This window comes from Coregonus clupeaformis, chromosome 15 (assembly GCF_020615455.1).
Source record: "Coregonus clupeaformis isolate EN_2021a chromosome 15, ASM2061545v1, whole genome shotgun sequence".
Classification (NCBI taxonomy): domain Eukaryota; kingdom Metazoa; phylum Chordata; class Actinopteri; order Salmoniformes; family Salmonidae; genus Coregonus; species Coregonus clupeaformis.
Genome location: NC_059206.1, coordinates 13,016,033 through 13,033,937, shown reverse-complemented (window position 1 = coordinate 13,033,937; position 17,905 = coordinate 13,016,033). Strand labels below are relative to the sequence as shown.

The window sequence follows — 17,905 nt, the reverse complement described above, 5'->3', positions numbered from 1 at the left end:
CAAAAGTAAAAGTATAAATCATTTCAAATTCCTTATATTAAGCAAACCAGATGACACAATATTATTATTTATTTTTTACGGATAGCCAGCGGCACACTCCAACACTTTGAAATAATTGTACAAACAAAGCATTTGTGTTTAGTGAGTCCTCCAGATCAGAGGCAATAAGGATGACCAGGGATGTTCTCTTGGTAAGTGCATGAATTTGTACTTTTGGGTGTCAGGGAAAATGTATGGAGTAAAAATACATTATTTTCTTTAGGAATGTAGTGAAGTAAAAGTTAGCAAAAATATAAATAGTAAAGTAAAGTACAGATACCCCAAAAAACTACTTAAGTAGTACTTTAAGGTATTGTTACACCACTGCCCAAGATAGAGCACAGCCTGTCGTTTCCAATGGGAACAAATTAGTCATAGTGGGCAGAACAAGCAAGGAGGTAGGCGGAGCCAAGCACAAGTTAACGAGATCCTATTGGCGCGTTCTAGCATATATTTGCATGTTTCGATTAGGGAACGCCTACTCTGTGCGGTGCACGTGTGCAATTCCTAAATTCGCCTTTGCACTCCTTCTAAACAACGCGATTTATTTTTTTACGTTGAGACAGGGTAAAGTCTACAAAACTTAGTCCACTCTGTTCATAATAGATTCTAGTTTCAAGAACAGAAAACTGTATTGAGATCAAATGTTTTACGGATGACAAAATGTGCAGAATGTCGGCCAAAATCCATTTCGTTCCATCTTCCCCCACTGCCGGCCACTGGACTTTGTTAGTGAGTGGAAACGTCAAGCGGATGCTTCTCATTTATACATCCGGTGAAATATCTGTCTCATTGTTCTGTCTGTGATTACACACCTCTGCTTCCGCGCACATCCGCGTTTACTGTAGGAAGTGCTCATACCACAGAGTTTCTAAACACAGAGGCGCAACATCGCGAGACTTTCGGGAACGCTTGCGAAGCCGACCAAGCCGAGGTCTGGGGTTAGAGAAGTCAATGAGAGAAGTGGAAAATATTCTTCCTTAGTTGTTAATTTTCTCGAAATCTAAAGGCTCAACCTAGATTTGAGCCAATGCCTTAAGTATCTGAACTTGTTACTACTCCAGGTTCGTTAGAGTGACAAACTGACACGTTTTCATTTTCGTCAAAAACAACTTTATATCGAAGGTGTGCCTTTGATTTGACGGCCTGCACATGCGCAGTTTGGCGTGAGACGACCGTTAGACCCGATGACGTGTATATACGCATTAGCTTAGCTAGCCAACTTGGCCGTGACATCGCCTACGAGTGTGATTTCTATTGGAGAAGCAGTTTTAGCCTACCTTCATACTGTACTGTCTTTGATGATTGGCCTTAGTGACGCAGACAATCCCAAAATGGCAATCATTATTTTTAACCAATCGTTTGGTTTTGGCGTTCTGCAGAGCCCATGAATTTTAACCTATGAGGCAAAGGTTCAAGCGCATGCGCGCTACAAATACCAAAGTCTAGCGCCATGGCTGACGAGATAGCGAAAGCTCAGGCTGCCAAGGCCGGCGGAGATACAATTTTCGGCAAAATCATTCGCAAGGAGATTCCTGCAAACATATTTTTTGAAGATGATCAGGTGTGAATTTATATTTTGAATTGATAAGCTAATTTTTCATGCAAACACCATTAATCTAGCTAGCCATTGCTAACTAAACAAAGAATGGTACGGTTAAGCTAGCTAGCTGAGTCTAGCTAAGGCTACTTTGGTTGACTAAACTGATAGCGAAACACCAGTTATCAATTAATCCGTTATTACCCAGGTATTTAGACAAATACAGTAACAACTGGGGTAGCTAGCTGGCTGTAATGTTACTCATTGGAGCTATCATAAACTGTAAAATCAGGGACGTCAAGCGTTCAAAAGTAGATGTCATACATTGTTGTAAAAATGTGAGTGTGCTACATTTACTATTGTATGCTAAAATATTTAATTACTTTGACATTGAATTATTTTTATTTTTTTTACCTCAGATTGGAGATGTTATTATAAGTGTATAATCATCACGCTGATACTAAATCGATTGCTTGAATCAGATTAATATATTTGGTTTTGGTACCATTGATTTTGTTAGACGCCCCTGTCTGTCGCAGGACTTAAAGCTATACTCAACTATATGACATAGATTCAGAAAGTGAAAAGCATAATAGGGCAATTTCCATAACAATTTACCGGCCATTTACACAATACAAGGAGCACTAGCCTCGCCTCGCTCTCATGTGCTAACAAGCTAGCTAGCAAGCAAGGTGGGAAGTGCTACGCATGAACAGCCACTGTCAGCCAATCCAGTAGGGGTTGGAAGCTATGGTGTGCTTCGATTGGTTACTTGCGTCACCGATATTCGCAGAGGATTTGAATAAAGTTCAGCTTTCCCCAACTTTAGTCCCGCCCTGTTTAGCTCCCTCGCCATGCTCGCATCGCCCACTCCGCTTCTCTCGCTTTCCTTCCATTGAAAGTGAATTGGGCCTAGTAGTGTTGGAGCTTCCTCAGTTTTTTTGGTGCCCTGGCTACCAAGCAAACCCCTGCACCGTGTGACAGCGAAGTCTTGCATCTTGCTCGTCTCAATATCTCTGGTGCTGCTCGTCGTGGCAACGTCATTTCGCTGAGTCTACCATTAACACTGTAATTTTCGAACTCAAAATGGCGCAGACAATTCGTGGCGCTGTCAGTGTTAAAATCACTGGCCACAAACTAATAACACTGATTTGGTAGTCAAGCTATTGTAACAGTGTTACTTCTGTCCCTCTCCTTGCCCCAACCTGGGTTTGAACAACTGCCTCCCACGAAGTATCGTTACCTATCGCTCCACAAAAGCCCCGGCCCTTGCAGAGCAAGGGAAACAACTCCCAAGTGGCGCAGTGGTCTAAGGCACCGCATCGCAGTGCTAGCTGTGCCACTAGAGATCCTGGTTCGAGTCCAGGCTCTGTCGCAGCCGGCCGCGATCGGGAGACACATGGGCGGCGCACAATTGGTCCAGCGTCGTCCAAGGTAGGGGAGGGTTTGGCCGGCAGGGATGTGTGTTCGTTTCCCACGGGGGGCCAGTATGAATTTTAAAAAAAAAACATGTATGCATTCACTAACTGTAAGTCGCTCTGGATAAGAGCGTCTGCTAAATGACTAAAATTTAAATGTAAACAACTACTTCATGGTCTCGGAGCGAGTGATGTCACCGATTGCCACTAGGTCACACCGCTAACTAGGTAGCCATATCACACCGGTTACACTCACCCCCTTTTGACATCCTTCTCCGCAGCAACCAGTAATCCGGGACAACAGCATCAATGTAACAGTCTTGCTTCCGTCCCTCTCCTCGCCCCAACCTGGGCTCGAACCAGGGACCCTCTGAACACATCAACAACTGCCTCCCACGAAGCAGAGCAAGGGAAACAACTACTTCACGGTCTCAAAGCGAGTGCCATCACCGATTGAAATGCCACTAGCGCGCACCGCTAACTAGCTAGCCATTTTACACCGGTCATACTATCATTCAAACGAAAGCCAACCCCTGTCACTATTTAGAGCTACCTGTGGAGAGATGATTCGTGGAAATTATCCAGTCAAAAAAAATGTGCCTTTATTTCGTGTGGCCATCTACCGTAAAAATGTCCCCACAAGGAATTAGTTGATAAAAGCTTACTACATGTTCTCATCTATCCACAGTTACATATAGTATACCCTAGTTCGTTGTGGTTTGTCATTTAGAAGAGCGCAAACGGTACATGTTGCCGCAGTTATTGGCCCAGTTCCATTGATTTCTATTCAAAATCGATGTGAGCTAATCAATTTCAGTCTGGAGTGACCGCTTGGTAAATATTAGTGAGTGAGCAGTTTACAAGGTACTAATTTAGCAAAATACAAGTAAAAATACAAGTAATCTGAACACAAGTGTGAGGTGTGTGTATAGGGAGTAATTGTTGTCTTGGTCTTCAACATCACAATTTATTTCAGCACATTGATTATGAATTTGGACATTTGAAACCGGTGTTTTGACACTCGGCTATAAAAAAAAAAATCCATGACAACAGGAAGCATTAACGGTATCATTTTCAACTTGTGTTTTATTAATATAAATGGTACTTTTTACATTATTTTTCAACAGGATTCTACTTAATCTGGTAAAAACGACTGAATGAGACCAAAAATGTGAAATCGTGAAAATGAGTTTGTCTTGCCTAGAATAAGCTATTGAGTTGCTGCAGTCAAAGTGCACGTGCCAAGAAAACGTGTGATGAATAAACTATTAACAACAGCACTTTTTTACTTAATCAAGTTTTCCTCATTGGATTTAAAGTATATAAATGAGTGTATGAATGAGTTCTATGGAGCTGTTAATTAAAATCTATTTTCTCTTTACTTTCATTCTGTGTGTGTGTTTCAGTGCATAGCCTTCCATGATGTTACCCCACAGGCCCCTACTCATTTTTTGGTTGTCCCGAGAAAACCAATTGTGCAACTGTCTAAAGCAGAGGACAGTGATGCGGCTGTAAGTATGACACCACCTCAACTCATTCATTCAGTTGCATCAGTTCTGCAACCTAGACCAGGTGACAAACACCTGATCCTGGAGAGCTACAGTGTGTATGCTTTTGTTCCATCCCAGCACTAACATAGCTGGTTTAACTGGTCAAACTGAACATTGAACCCTTGATTAGTTGTCTGTTGTGTTAGTGCTGGGCCCGGGAATAAAACCCTATGCAATGTTGCTCTGTAGGGGTGGATTGGTTGACAACTGTAGAAGATGATGAATGACCAGCAGATGGAACTCTTTACCAATTGGAAACCTACCAGAAAACGTCCCTAGGAGTCGAGGAGTTTGTTCTGTTATGGGTGTAGCCAATGTTTTTATTCAGTTCATGTTTCAGATGTAAAGAACATTGGAAACCTGTCAGAACGTGAAGCCTAATCAATTCTGAGCAGTTAAGGATTTTGGCACTGTTATAAAAATGTGTTTTTATATATCCATATTTTTTTATATATTTTTTTATTTCACCTTTATTTAACCAGGTAAGCCAGTTGAGAACAAGTTCTCATTTACAACTGCGACCTGGCCAAGATAAAGCAAAGCAGTGTGATAAAAACAACAACACAGAGTTACATATGGGGTAAACAAAACATAAAGTCAAAAATACAACAGAAAATATATATATATACAGTGTGTGCAAATGTAGCAAGTTATGGAGGTAAGGCAATACATAGGCTATAGTGCAAAAATAATTACAATTAGTATTAACACTGGAATGATAGATGTGCAAGAGATGATGTGCAAATAGAGATACTGGGGTGCAAATGAGCAAAATAAATAACAATATGGGGATGAGGTAGTTGGGTGGGCTAATTTCAGATGGGCTGTGTACAGGTGCAGTGATCGGTAAGGTGCTCTGACAACTGATGCTTAAAGTTAGTGAGGGAGATAAGAGTCTCCAGCTTCTGAGATTTTTGCAATTCGTTCCAGTCATTGGCAGCAGAGAACTGGAAGGAATGGCGGCCAAAGGAGGTGTTGGCTTTGGGGATGACCAGTGAGATATACCCGCTGGAGCGCAGACTATGGGTGGGTGTTGCTATGGTGACCAATGAGCTAAGATAAGGCGGGGATTTGCCTAGCAGTGATTTATAGATGGCCTGGAGCCAGTGGGTTTGGCGACGAATATGTAGTGAGGACCAGCCAACAAGAGCGTACAGGTCACAGTGGTGGGTAGTACATGGGGCTTTGGTGACAAAACGGATGGCACTGTGATAGATTACATCCAATTTGCTGAGTAGAGTGTTGGAGGCTATTTTGTAAATGACATCGCCGAAGTCAAGGATCGGTAGGATAGTCCGTTTTACGAGGGCATGTTTGGCAGCATGAGTGAAGGAGGCTTTGTTGCGAAATGGGAAGCCTATTCTAGATTTAACTTTGGATTGGAGATGCTTAATGTGAGTCTGGAAGGAGAGTTTACGGTCTAACCAGACACCTAGGTATTTGTAGTTGTCCACATACTCTAGGTCAGACCCGCCGAGAGTAGTGATTCTAGTCGGGTGGGCGGGTGCCAGCAGCGTTCGATTTGAAGAGCATGCATTTAGTTTTACTAGTGTTTAAGAGCAATTGGAGGCTACTGAAGGAGTGTTGTATGGCATTGAAGCTCGTTTGGAGGTTTGTTAACACAGTGTCCAATGAAGGGCCAGATGTATACAAAATGGTGTCGTCTGCGTAGAGGTGGATCTGAGTCACCAGCAGCAAAAGCGACATCATTGATATACACGGAGAAAAGAGTCGGCCCAAGAATTGAACCCTGTGGCACCCCCATAGAGACTGCCATAGGTCCAGACAACAGGCCCTCCGATTTGACACATTGAACTCTATCTGAGAAGTAGTTGGTGAACCAGGCGAGGCAGTCATTTGAGAAACCAAGGCTATTTAGTCTGCCAATAAGAATGCAGTGGTTGACAGAGTCGAAAGCCTTGGCCAGGTCGATGAAGACGGCTGCACAGTACTGTCTATTATCGATCGCGGTTATAATATCGTTTAGGACCTTGAGCGTGGCTGAGGTGCACCCATGACCAGCTCGGAAACTGGATTGCATAGCGGAGTAGGTACGGTGGGATTCGAGATGGGCGGTGATCTGTTTGTTAACTTGGCTTTCAAAAACTTTCGAAAGGCAGGGCAGGATGGATATAGGTCTGTAGCAGTTTGGATCTAGAGTGTCACCCCCTTTGAAGAGGGGGATGACCGCGGCAGCTTTCCAATCTCTGGGGATCTCAGACGTTACGAAAGAGAGGTTGAACAGGCTAGTAATAGGGGTTGCGACAATATCGGCGGCTAGTTTTAGAAAGAAAGGGTCCAGATTGTCTAGCCCAGATGATTTGTAGGGGTCCAGATTTTGCAGCTCTTTCAGAACATCAGCTGTCTGAATTTGTGTGAAGGAGAAGCGGGGGGGGGGGCATGGGCAAGTTGCAGCGGAGGGTGCAGAGCTGGTAGCCAGGTGGAAAGCATGCCCAGCCGTAGCAAAATGCTTGTTGAAATTCTCGATTATTGTAGATTTATCAGTGGTGATAGTGTTTCCTAGCCTCAGTGCAGTGGGCAGCTGGGAGGAAGTGCTCTTATTCTCCATGGACTTTACAGTGTCCCAAAACTTTTTGGAGTTAGTGCTACAGGATGCACATTTCTGTTTGAAAAAGTTAGCCTTTGCTTTCCTAACTGCTTGTGTATATTGGTTCCTGACTTCCCTGAAAAGTTGCATATCGCGGGGGCTATTTGATGCTAATGCAGTACGCCACAGGATGTTTTTGTGCTGGTCAAGGGCAGTCAAGTCTGAGGAGAACCAGGGGCTATATCTGTTCTTAGTTCTGTATTTTTTTAATGGGGCATGTTTATTTAAGATTGAGAGGAAATTACTTTTAAAGAACAACCAGGCATCCTCTACTGACGGAATGAGATCTATATCCATCCAGGATACCTGGGCCAGGTCAATTAGGAAGGCCTGCTCGCTAAAGTGTTTTAGGGAGTGTTTGACAGTGATGAGGGGTGGTTGTTTGACCGCGGACCCGTTACGGACACAGGCAAAAAGGCAGTGATCGCTGAGATCCTGGTTGAAGACAGCGGAGGTTTATTTAGAGGGTAAGTTAGTCAGGATGATATCTATGAGGGTACCCATGTTTACGGATTTAGGGTTGTACCTGGTAGGTTCGTTGATAATTTGTGTGAGCTTGAGGGCATCTAGTTTGGATCGTAGGATGGCCGGGGTGTTAAGCATATCCCAATTTAGGTCACCAAGCAGTACGAACTCTGAGGATAAATGGGGGGCAATTAATTCACATATGGTGTCCAGGGCACAGCTGGGGGCTGAGGGGGGTCTGTAGCAAGCGGCAACAGTGAGAGATTTATTTCTGGAAAGGTGGATTTTTAGAAGTAGAAGCTCAAACTGTTTGGGCACAGACCTGGATAGTATGATAGATCTCTACAGTAGATTGCAACCACCCCCTTTGGCAGTTCTATCTAGATGGAAAATGTTGGAGTTGGGGATGGAAATTTCAGAATTTTTGGTGGCCTTCCTAAGCCAGGATTCAGACACTGCTAGAACATCAGCGTTGGCGGAGTGTGCTAACGCAGTGAATAACTCAAACTTAGGAAGTAGACTTCTGATGTTAACGTGCAGAATCCAAGGCTTTTACAGTTACAGAAGTCAACAAATGATAGCGCCTGGGGAGTAGGAGTGATACTGGGGGCTACAGGGCCTGGGTTAGCCTCTACATCACCAGAGGAACAGAGGAGGACTAGAATAAGGATACGGCTAAAGGCTTTAAGAACTGGTCTTCTAGTGCGTTGGGTACAGAGAATAAAGGGGGCAGATTTCCGGGCGTTGTAGAAAAGATTCAGGGCATTATGTACAGACAAGGATATGGAAGGATATGAGGATAGTGGAGGTAAACCTAAGCGTTGGGTAACAATGAAAGAGATAGCATCACTGGAGGCACCAATTGAGCAGGTCTCTGCGTGTATGGGGGGTGGAACAAAGGAACTATTTGAGGCAGTTTGAGTGGGACTTGGGGTTCTACAGTGAAATTGTATAATAAGAACTAACTGGAACAGCAATAGGCAAGGCATATTGACATGGGAGAGAGGCATAACGCAATCACAGGTGTTATTAGAGAGAGCTAAGACAACAACTGGTAATGGCGATAATGTTTGGGCTGAGGCTAAACAGAATAAACAGGACAGGATACCGTGTAAAGGAACAGTCCAGCAGGCATCAGCTGTGCAGCTGAGTGATCATAACGTCCAGTGAACAGCGATATGTGAATCCGAGAGCAGTTGAAATTGGTGCTTCAGCACAGCGAGCAGGAAGCACTGTTGTAGTTTGCGTGTGCTAGCGGGCGGATGGGTCTTCGTGGTCGTCGCAACGGGAAGCCTGTTGAAACCACAGACGATTACATTTACATTTTACATTTTTAGTAATTTAGCAGACGCTCTTATCCAGAGCGACTTACAGTTAGTGAGTGCATACATTTTCATACTGAATTGTATATGAATTGTTACAATGTAGATTTAGATTTTCTTTGCATTGACACACACATTGGCATGCATCAACAAGGGTGTTAACATATACTATTCCACATAAACATCTAAATGTTTTTCTACAACAATATTAATAGTTAGCTATACCAGTGCAATGACCTATGGCACACTTTCACAACTCGTAGTGCTACATTCTCACTGCCAAGGACATGATCAGCGACTAATATATTCTTAGCAACACGGTTACACAGATTACGTCGGCAGACCAGTCGTGATGGATCGGCAGGGCTCCGTGTCGACTCTAGGAGGTCCCGTCCGGTTGACAGAGAGGTAGATAGCCGGCTGGTAGGTAGTGCAGGCCACGGACAATGGAGAAAAAGCCGCTAACGGTGGCTAATAGCAAGTAGCTAGTTAGCTGGTTAGCTGGCTACTCCCGTCCGGTAGACGGAGAGGTAGATAGCCGGGGCTAGCTCAAGACTCAAGGTTGCTTAGTTGCTAATGGATAGTTGTTTTAGTCTCTTTAAGCAGGTTTTTCAGTGATTTCGCAGAACATTTGGCCCAAATGGGATTCCAGCGCCTAGGATTAGCAAGAAATATTCATCATTCTTGTTGTGTTTTGTAAAACTTTGTCTGTCATGTGTTGCTGCCATGCAATGTTGTTGTCTTAGGTCTCTCTTTATGTAGTCTTGTGGTGGCTCTCTTTATGTAGTGTTGTGGTGTCTCTTTATGTAGTGTTGTGGTGTCTCTCTTTATGTAGTGTTGTGGTGGCTCTCTTTATGTAGTGTTGTGGTGGCTCTCTTTATGTAGTGTTGTGGTGGCTCTCTTTATGTAGTGTTGTGGTCTCTCTTTATGTAGTGTTGTGGTGGCTCTCTTTATGTAGTGTTGTGGTGGCTCTCTTTATGTAGTGTTGTGGTGTCTCTCTTTATGTAGTGTTGTGGTGTCTCTTTATGTAGTGTTGTGGTGGCTCTTTATGTAGTGTTGTGGTCTCTCTCTTTATGTAGTGTTGTGGTGGCTCTCTTTATGTAGTGTTGTGGTGTCTCTTTATGTAGTGTTGTGGTGTCTCTCTTTATGTAGTGTTGTGGTGTCTCTCTTTATGTAGTGTTGTGGTGTCTCTCTTTATGTAGTGTTGTGGTCTCTCTTTATGTAGTGTTGTGGTGGCTCTTTATGTAGTGTTGTGGTGTCTCTCTTTATGTAGTGTTGTGGTGGCTCTCTTTATGTAGTGTTGTGGTGGCTCTCTTTATGTAGTGTTGTGGTGGCTCTCTTTATGTAGTGTTGTGGTGGCTCTCTTTATGTAGTGTTGTGGTGGCTCTCTTTATAGAGTGTTGTGGTGTCTCTCTTTATGTAGTGTTGTGGTGGCTCTTTATGTAGTGTTGTGGTGGCTCTCTTTATGTAGTGTTGTGGTGTCTCTCTATGTAGTGTTGTGGTGTCTCTTTATGTAGTGTTGTGGTGTCTCTCTTTATGTAGTGTTGTGGTGTCTCTCTTTATGTAGTGTTGTGGTGTCTCTCTTTATGTAGTGTTGTGGTGTCTCTCTTTATGTAGTCTTGTGGTGTCTCTCTTTATGTAGTCTTGTGGTGGCTCTCTTTATGTAGTCTTGTGGTGGCTCTCTTTATGTAGTGTTGTGGTGTCTCTCTCTATGTAGTCTTGTGGTGGCTCTCTTTATGTAGTGTTGTGGTGTCTCTTTATGTAGTGTTGTGGTGGCTCTATGTAGTGTTGTGGTGTCTCTCTTTATGTAGTCTTGTGGTGTCTCTCTCTATGTAGTGTTGTGGTGGCTCTCTTTATGTAGTGTTGTGGTGGCTCTCTTTATGTAGTGTTGTGGTGTCTCTCTTTATGTAGTGTTGTGGTGGCTCTATGTAGTGTTGTGGTGGTTCTCTTTATGTAGTGTTGTGGTGTCTCTCTTTATGTAGTGTTGTGGTGTCTCTTTATGTAGTGTTGTGGTGTCTCTCTTTATGTAGTGTTGTGGTGTCTCTCTTTATGTAGTGTTGTGGTGGCTCTCTTTATGTAGTGTTGTGGTGGCTCTCTTTATGTAGTGTTGTGGTGGCTCTCTTTATGTAGTGTTGTGGTGTCTCTCTTTATGTAGTGTTGTGGTGGCTCTTTATGTAGTGTTGTGGTGGCTCTCTTTATGTAGTGTTGTGGTGTCTCTCTATGTAGTGTTGTGGTGTCTCTTTATGTAGTGTTGTGGTGTCTCTCTTTATGTAGTGTTGTGGTGTCTCTCTTTATGTATTGTTGTGGTCTCTCTTTATGTAGTGTTGTGGTGTCTCTCTTTATGTAGTCTTGTGGTGTCTCTCTTTATGTAGTGTTGTGGTGGCTCTCTTTATGTAGTCTTGTGGTGGCTCTCTTTATGTAGTGTTGTGGTGGCTCTCTCTATGTAGTCTTGTGGTGGCTCTCTTTATGTAGTGTTGTGGTGTCTCTTTATGTAGTGTTGGTGTGGTGTTGTGGTGTCTCTCTTTATGTAGTCTTGTGGTGTCTCTCTCTATGTAGTGTTGTGGTGGCTCTCTTTATGTAGTGTTGTGGTGGCTCTCTTTATGTAGTGTTGTGGTGGCTCTCTTTATGTAGTGTTGTGGTGGCTCTCTTTATGTAGTGTTGTGGTGGCTCTCTTTATGTAGTGTTGTGGTGGCTCTCTTTATGTAGTGTTGTGGTGGCTCTCTTTATGTAGTGTTGTGGTGGCTCTCTGTATTAGTAGTGTTGTGGTGGCTCTCTTTATGTAGTGTTATGGTGGCTCTCTTTATGTAGTGTTGTGGTGGCTCTCTTTATGTAGTGTTGTGGTGGCTCTCTTTATGTAGTGTTGTGGTGGCTCTCTTTATGTAGTGTTGTGGTGGCTCTCTTTATGTAGTGTTGTGGTGGCTCTCTTTATGTAGTGTTGTGGTGGCTCTCTTTATGTAGTGTTGTGGTGGCTCTCTTTATGTAGTGTTGTGGTGGCTCTCTTTATGTAGTGTTGTGGTGGCTCTCTTTATGTAGTGTTGTGGTGGCTCTCTTTATGTAGTGTTGTGGTGGCTCTCTTTATGTAGTGTTGTGGTGGCTCTCTTTATGTAGTGTTGTGGTGGCTCTCTTTATGTAGTGTTGTGGTGGCTCTCTTTATGTAGTGTTGTGGTGGCTCTCTTTATGTAGTGTTGTGGTGGCTCTCTTTATGTAGTGTTGTGGTGGCTCTCTTTATGTAGTGTTGTGGTGGCTCTTTATGTAGTGTTGTGGTGGCTCTTTATGTAGTGTTGTGGTCTCTCTCTTTATGTAGTGTTGTGGTCTCTCTCTTTATGTAGTGTTGTGGTGTCTCTCTTTATGTAGTGTTGTGGTGTCTCTCTTTATGTAGTGTTGTGGTGTCTCTCTTTATGTAGTGTTGTGGTGTCTCTCTTTATGTAGTGTTGTGGTGTCTCTCTTTATGTAGTGTTGTGGTGTCTCTCTTTATGTAGTGTTGTGGTGTCTCTTTATGTAGTGTTGTGGTGGCTCTTTATGTAGTGTTGTGGTGGCTCTTTATGTAGTGTTGTGGTGGCTCTCTTTATGTAGTGTTGTGGTGGCTCTCTTTATGTAGTGTTGTGGTGGCTCTCTTTATGTAGTGTTGTGGTGGCTCTCTTTATGTAGTGTTGTGGTGGCTCTCTTTATGTAGTGTTGTGGTGTCTCTCTTTATAGAGTGTTGTGGTGTCTCTCTTTATGTAGTGTTGTGGTGGCTCTTTATGTAGTGTTGTGGTGGCTCTCTTTATGTAGTGTTGTGATGTCTCTCTATGTAGTGTTGTGGTGTCTCTCTTTATGTTGTGGTGTCTCTCTTTATGTAGTGTTGTGGTCTCTCTTTATGTAGTGTTGTGGTGTCTCTCTTTATGTAGTGTTGTGGTGTCTCTCTTTATGTAGTCTTGTGGTGTCTCTCTTTATGTAGTGTTGTGGTGGCTCTCTTTATGTAGTCTTGTGGTGGCTCTCTTTATGTAGTCTTGTGGTGGCTCTCTTTATGTAGTGTTGTGGTGGCTCTCTTTATGTAGTGTTGTGGTGGCTCTCTTTATGTAGTGTTGTGGTGGCTCTTTATGTAGTGTTGTGGTGGCTCTATGTAGTGTTGTGGTGTCTCTCTTTATGTAGTCTTGTGGAGTCTCTCTCTATGTAGTCTTGTGGTGGCTCTCTTTATGTAGTGTTGTGGTGTCTCTCTTTATGTAGTGTTGTGGTGTCTCTCTTTATGTAGTGTTGTGGTGGCTCTATGTAGTGTTGTGGTGGTTCTCTTTATGTAGTGTTGTGGTGTCTCTCTTTATGTAGTGTTGTGGTGTCTCTTTATGTAGTGTTGTGGTGTCTCTCTTTATGTAGTGTTGTGGTGTCTCTCTTTATGTAGTGTTGTGGTGGCTCTCTTTATGTAGTCTTGTGGTGTCTCTTTATGTAGTGTTGTGGTGGCTCTCTTTATGTAGTGTTGTGGTGGCTCTCTTTATGTAGTGTTGTGGTGGCTCTCTTTATGTAGTGTTGTGGTGGCTCTCTTTATGTAGTGTTGTGGTGTCTCTCTTTATGTAGTGTTGTGGTGGCTCTCTTTATGTAGTGTTGTGGTGGCTCTCTTTATGTAGTGTTGTGGTGGCTCTCTTTATGTAGTGTTGTGGTGGCTCTCTATGTAGTGTTGTGGTGTCTCTCTTTATGTAGTGTTGTGGTGGCTCTCTTTATGTAGTGTTGTGGTGGCTCTCTTTATGTAGTGTTGTGGTGGCTCTCTTTATGTAGTGTTGTGGTGGCTCTCTTTATGTAGTGTTGTGGTGGCTCTCTTTATGTAGTGTTGTGGTGGCTCTCTTTATGTAGTGTTGTGGTGGCTCTCTTTATGTAGTGTTGTGGTGGCTCTCTTTATGTAGTGTTGTGGTGGCTCTCTTTATGTAGTGTTGTGGTGGCTCTCTTTATGTAGTGTTGTGGTGGCTCTATGTAGTGTTGTGGTGTCTTTATGTAGTGTTGTGGTGGCTCTCTTTATGTAGTGTTGTGGTGGCTCTCTTTATGTAGTGTTGTGGTGGCTCTCTTTATGTAGTGTTGTGGTGGCTCTCTTTATGTAGTGTTGTGGTGGCTCTCTTTATGTAGTGTTGTGGTGGCTCTCTTTATGTAGTGTTATGGTGGGCCTCTTTATGTAGTGTTGTGGTGGCTCTCTTTATGTAGTGTTGTGGTGGCTCTCTTTATGTAGTGTTGTGGTGGCTCTCTTTATGTAGTGTTGTGGTGGCTCTCTTTATGTAGTGTTGTGGTGGCTCTCTTTATGTAGTGTTGTGGTGGCTCTCTTTATGTAGTGTTGTGGTGGCTCTCTTTATGTAGTGTTGTGGTGGCTCTCTTTATGTAGTGTTGTGGTGGCTCTCTTTATGTAGTGTTGTGGTGGCTCTCTTTATGTAGTGTTGTGGTGGCTCTCTTTATGTAGTGTTGTGGTGGCTCTCTTTATGTAGTGTTGTGGTGGCTCTATGTAGTGTTGTGGCGGCTCTATGTAGTGTTGTGGCGTTTCTCTTTATGTAGTGTTGTGGTGGCTCTCTTTATGTAGTGTTGTGGTGGCTCTCTTTATGTAGTGTTGTGGTGTCTCTCTTTATGTAGTGTTGTGGTGGCTCTCTTTATGTAGTGTTGTGGTGGCTCTCTTTATGTAGTGTTGTGGTGGCTCTCTTTATGTAGTGTTGTGGTGGCTCTATGTAGTGTTGTGGCGTGTCTCTTTATGTAGTGTTGTGGTGTCTCTTTATGTAGTGTTGTGGTGGCTCTTTATGTAGTCTTGTGGTGGCTCTCTTTATGTAGTGTTGTGGTGTCTCTTTATGTAGTGTTGTGGTGGCTCTCTTTATGTACAGTGGGGGAAAAAAGTATTTAGTCAGCCACCAATTGTGCAAGTTCTCCCACTTAAAAAGATGAGAGAGGCCTGTCATTTTCATCATAGGTACACGTCAACTATGACAGACAAATTGAGAGAAAAAAATCCAGAAAATCACATTGTAGGATTTTTAATGAATTTATTTGCAAATTATGGTGGAAAATAAGTATTTGGTCACCTACAAACAAGCAAGATTTCTGGCTCTCACAGACCTGTAACTTCTTCTTTAAGAGGCTCCTCTGTCCTCCACTCGTTACCTGTATTAATGGCACCTGTTTGAACTTGTTATCAGTATAAAAGACACCTGTCCACAACCTCAAACAGTCACACTCCAAACTCCACTATGGTCAAGACCAAAGAGCTGTCAAAGGACACCAGAAACAAAATTGTAGACCTGCACCAGGCTGGGAAGACTGAATCTGCAATAGGTAAGCAGCTTGGTTTGAAGAAATCAACTGTGGGAGCAATTATTAGGAAATGGAAGACATACAAGACCACTGATAATCTCCCTCGATCTGGGGCTCCACGCAAGATCTCACCCCGTGGGGTCAAAATGATCACAAGAACGGTGAGCAAAAATCCCAGAACCACACGGGGGGGACCTAGTGAATGACCTGCAGAGAGCTGGGACCAAAGTAACAAAGCCTACCATCAGTAACACACTACTCCGCCAGGGACTCAAATCCTGCATTGCCAGACGTGTCCCCCTGCTTAAGCCAGTACATGTCCAGGCCCGTCTGAAGTTTGCTAGAGTGCATTTGGATGATCCAGAAGAGGATTGGGAGAATGTCATATGGTCAGATGAAACCAAAATATAACTTTTTGGTAAAAACTCAACTCATCGTGTTTGGAGGACAAAGAATGCTGAGTTGCATCCAAAGAACACCATACCTACTGTGAAGCATGGGGGTGGAAACTTCATGCTTTGGGGGCTGTTTTTCTGCAAAGGGACCAGGGCGACTGATCCGTGTAAAGGAAAGAATGAATGGGGCCATGTATCGTGAGATTTTGAGTGAAAACCTCCTTCCATCAGCAAGGGCATTGAAGATGAAACGTGGCTGGGTCTTTTAGCATGACAATGATCCCAAACACACCTCCCGGGCAACGAAGGAGTGGCTTCGTAAGAAGCATTTCAAGGTCCTGGAGTGGCCTAGCCAGTCTCCAGATCTCAACCCCATAGAAAATCTTTGGAGGGAGTTGAAAGTCCGTGTTGCCCAGCGACAGCCCCAAAACATCACTGCTCTAGAGGAGATCTGCATGGAGGAATGGGCCAAAATACCAGCAACAGTGTGTGAAAACCTTGTGAAGACTTACAGAAAACGTTTGACCTGTGTCATTGCCAACAAGGGGTATACAACAAAGTATTGAGAAACTTTTGTTATTGACCAAATACTTATTTTCCACCATAATTTGCAAATAAATTCATAAAAAATCCTACAATGTGATTTTCTGGATTCTTTTTTCTCAATTTGTCTGTCATAGTTGACGTGTACCTATGATGAAAATTACAGGTCTCTCTCATCTTTTTAAGTGGGAGAACTTGCACAATTGTTGGCTGACTAAATACTTTTTCCCCACTGTAGTCTTGTGGTGGCTCTCTTTATGTAGTGTTGTGGTGTCTCTTTATGTAGTGTTGTGGTGTCTCTTTATGTAGTGTTGTGGTGTCTCTCTTTATGTAGTGTTGTGGTGGCTCTCTTTATGTAGTGTTGTGGTGGCTCTCTTTATGTAGTGTTGTGGTGGCTCTCTTTATGTAGTGTTTTGGTGGCTCTCTTTATGTAGTGTTGTGGTGGCTCTCTTTATGTAGTGTTGTGGTGGCTCTATGTAGTGTTGTGGTGTCTCTCTTTATGTAGTGTTGTGGTGTCTCTCTTTATGTAGTGTTGTGGTGGCTCTCTTTATGTAGTGTTGTGGTGTCTCTTTATGTAGTGTTGTGGTGGCTCTCTTTATGTAGTGTTGTGGTGGCTCTCTTTATGTAGTGTTGTGGTGGCTCTCTTTATGTAGTGTTGTGGTGGCTCTCTTTATGTAGTGTTGTGGTGGCTCTCTTTATGTAGTGTTGTGGTGGCTCTCTTTATGTAGTGTTGTGGTGGCTCTCTTTATGTAGTGTTGTGGTGGCTCTCTTTATGTAGTGTTGTGGTGGCTCTCTTTATGTAGTGTTGTGGTGGCTCTCTTTATGTAGTGTTGTGGTGGCTCTCTTTATGTAGTGTTGTGGTGGCTCTCTTTATGTAGTGTTGTGGTGGCTCTCTTTATGTAGTGTTGTGGTGGCTCTCTTTATGTAGTGTTGTGGTGGCTCTCTTTATGTAGTGTTGTGGTGGCTCTCTTTATGTAGTGTTGTGGTGTCTCTCTTTATGTAGTGTTGTGGTGGCTCTCTTTATGTAGTGTTGTGGTGGCTCTATGTAGTGTTGTGTTGGCTCTCTTGTCGTGATGAGTGTTTTGTCCTATTTATTATTTTTTTTATCCCCTCCCCCGTCCCAACCAGGAGGCCTTTTGGTAGCCCGTCATTATAAATAAGAATTTGTTCTTAACTGACTTGCCTAGTTAAATAAATACAAAATAAAGTCTATTTTTCTTCCCTTGTGATGTCACAGCTCCTGGGCCACATGATGATAGTGGCCAAGAAGTGTGCCGAGCAGATCGGCCTGGCCAAGGGCTACAGGCTGGTCTTGAACGACGGGCCCGACGGTGGCCAGTCAGTCTACCACATTCATATCCATGTGATGGGCGGACGCCAGTTGGGCTGGCCCCCCGGCTAACTGTCCACACAGACCGTCGCTACCACCGGACTACCATCTGTCATCTCTTTATCCCCAGATAGTCCAACGCTGTCCCAATGCAACTTATTTGACTGTCAGTCTGTCACGTAGACCTAATGTGAAAATATATAGGTGGTAAATAAATGCACTTCACAAGCGCCACAGTGTGATTGACCTTTCTTCTCCTTTAATTTCCCAGAGACAGGAAATGTTTGGTTTATTCTGGTTTTGTCTAAATGTACATTTTATTGATGACGCAATGGGAATTTTAAATGCACTCTACTATAGCCTGCGTGAATGTAACTGGTGTAGCGAGCACGGCTGGCTACTTGGCCGTTTGTACTTTTGCTGTGTGCACACGCCTTCCTACAGTT

General features: G+C 43.5%; 1 protein-coding gene across 1 annotated transcript; it reads left to right on the top strand.

The window, feature by feature from the left end:
• Positions 1-1,462: 1,462 nt before the first annotated feature.
• hint1 (histidine triad nucleotide binding protein 1) lies at positions 1,463-17,689 on the top strand. Its single transcript, XM_041897342.2, has 3 exons — positions 1,463-1,603; positions 4,404-4,508; positions 17,367-17,689. The coding sequence occupies exons 1-3, from the start codon at positions 1,493-1,495 to the stop codon at positions 17,529-17,531; spliced, it is 381 nt and encodes a 126-aa protein (XP_041753276.1). The 5' UTR covers positions 1,463-1,492; the 3' UTR covers positions 17,532-17,689.
• Positions 17,690-17,905: the final 216 nt, after the last annotated feature.

Bases quoted from the DNA above. Each gene is read 5' to 3' on its own strand.
- hint1 (XM_041897342.2), top strand. From the start codon at position 1,493: ATGGCTGACGAGATAGCGAAAGCTCAGGCTGCCAAGGCCGGCGGAGAT. The intron at 1,604-4,403 runs GTGTGAATTTAT...TGTGTGTTTCAG, and splicing joins TATTTTTTGAAGATGATCAG to TGCATAGCCTTCCATGATGT. The intron at 4,509-17,366 runs GTAAGTATGACA...GTGATGTCACAG, and splicing joins CAGAGGACAGTGATGCGGCT to CTCCTGGGCCACATGATGAT.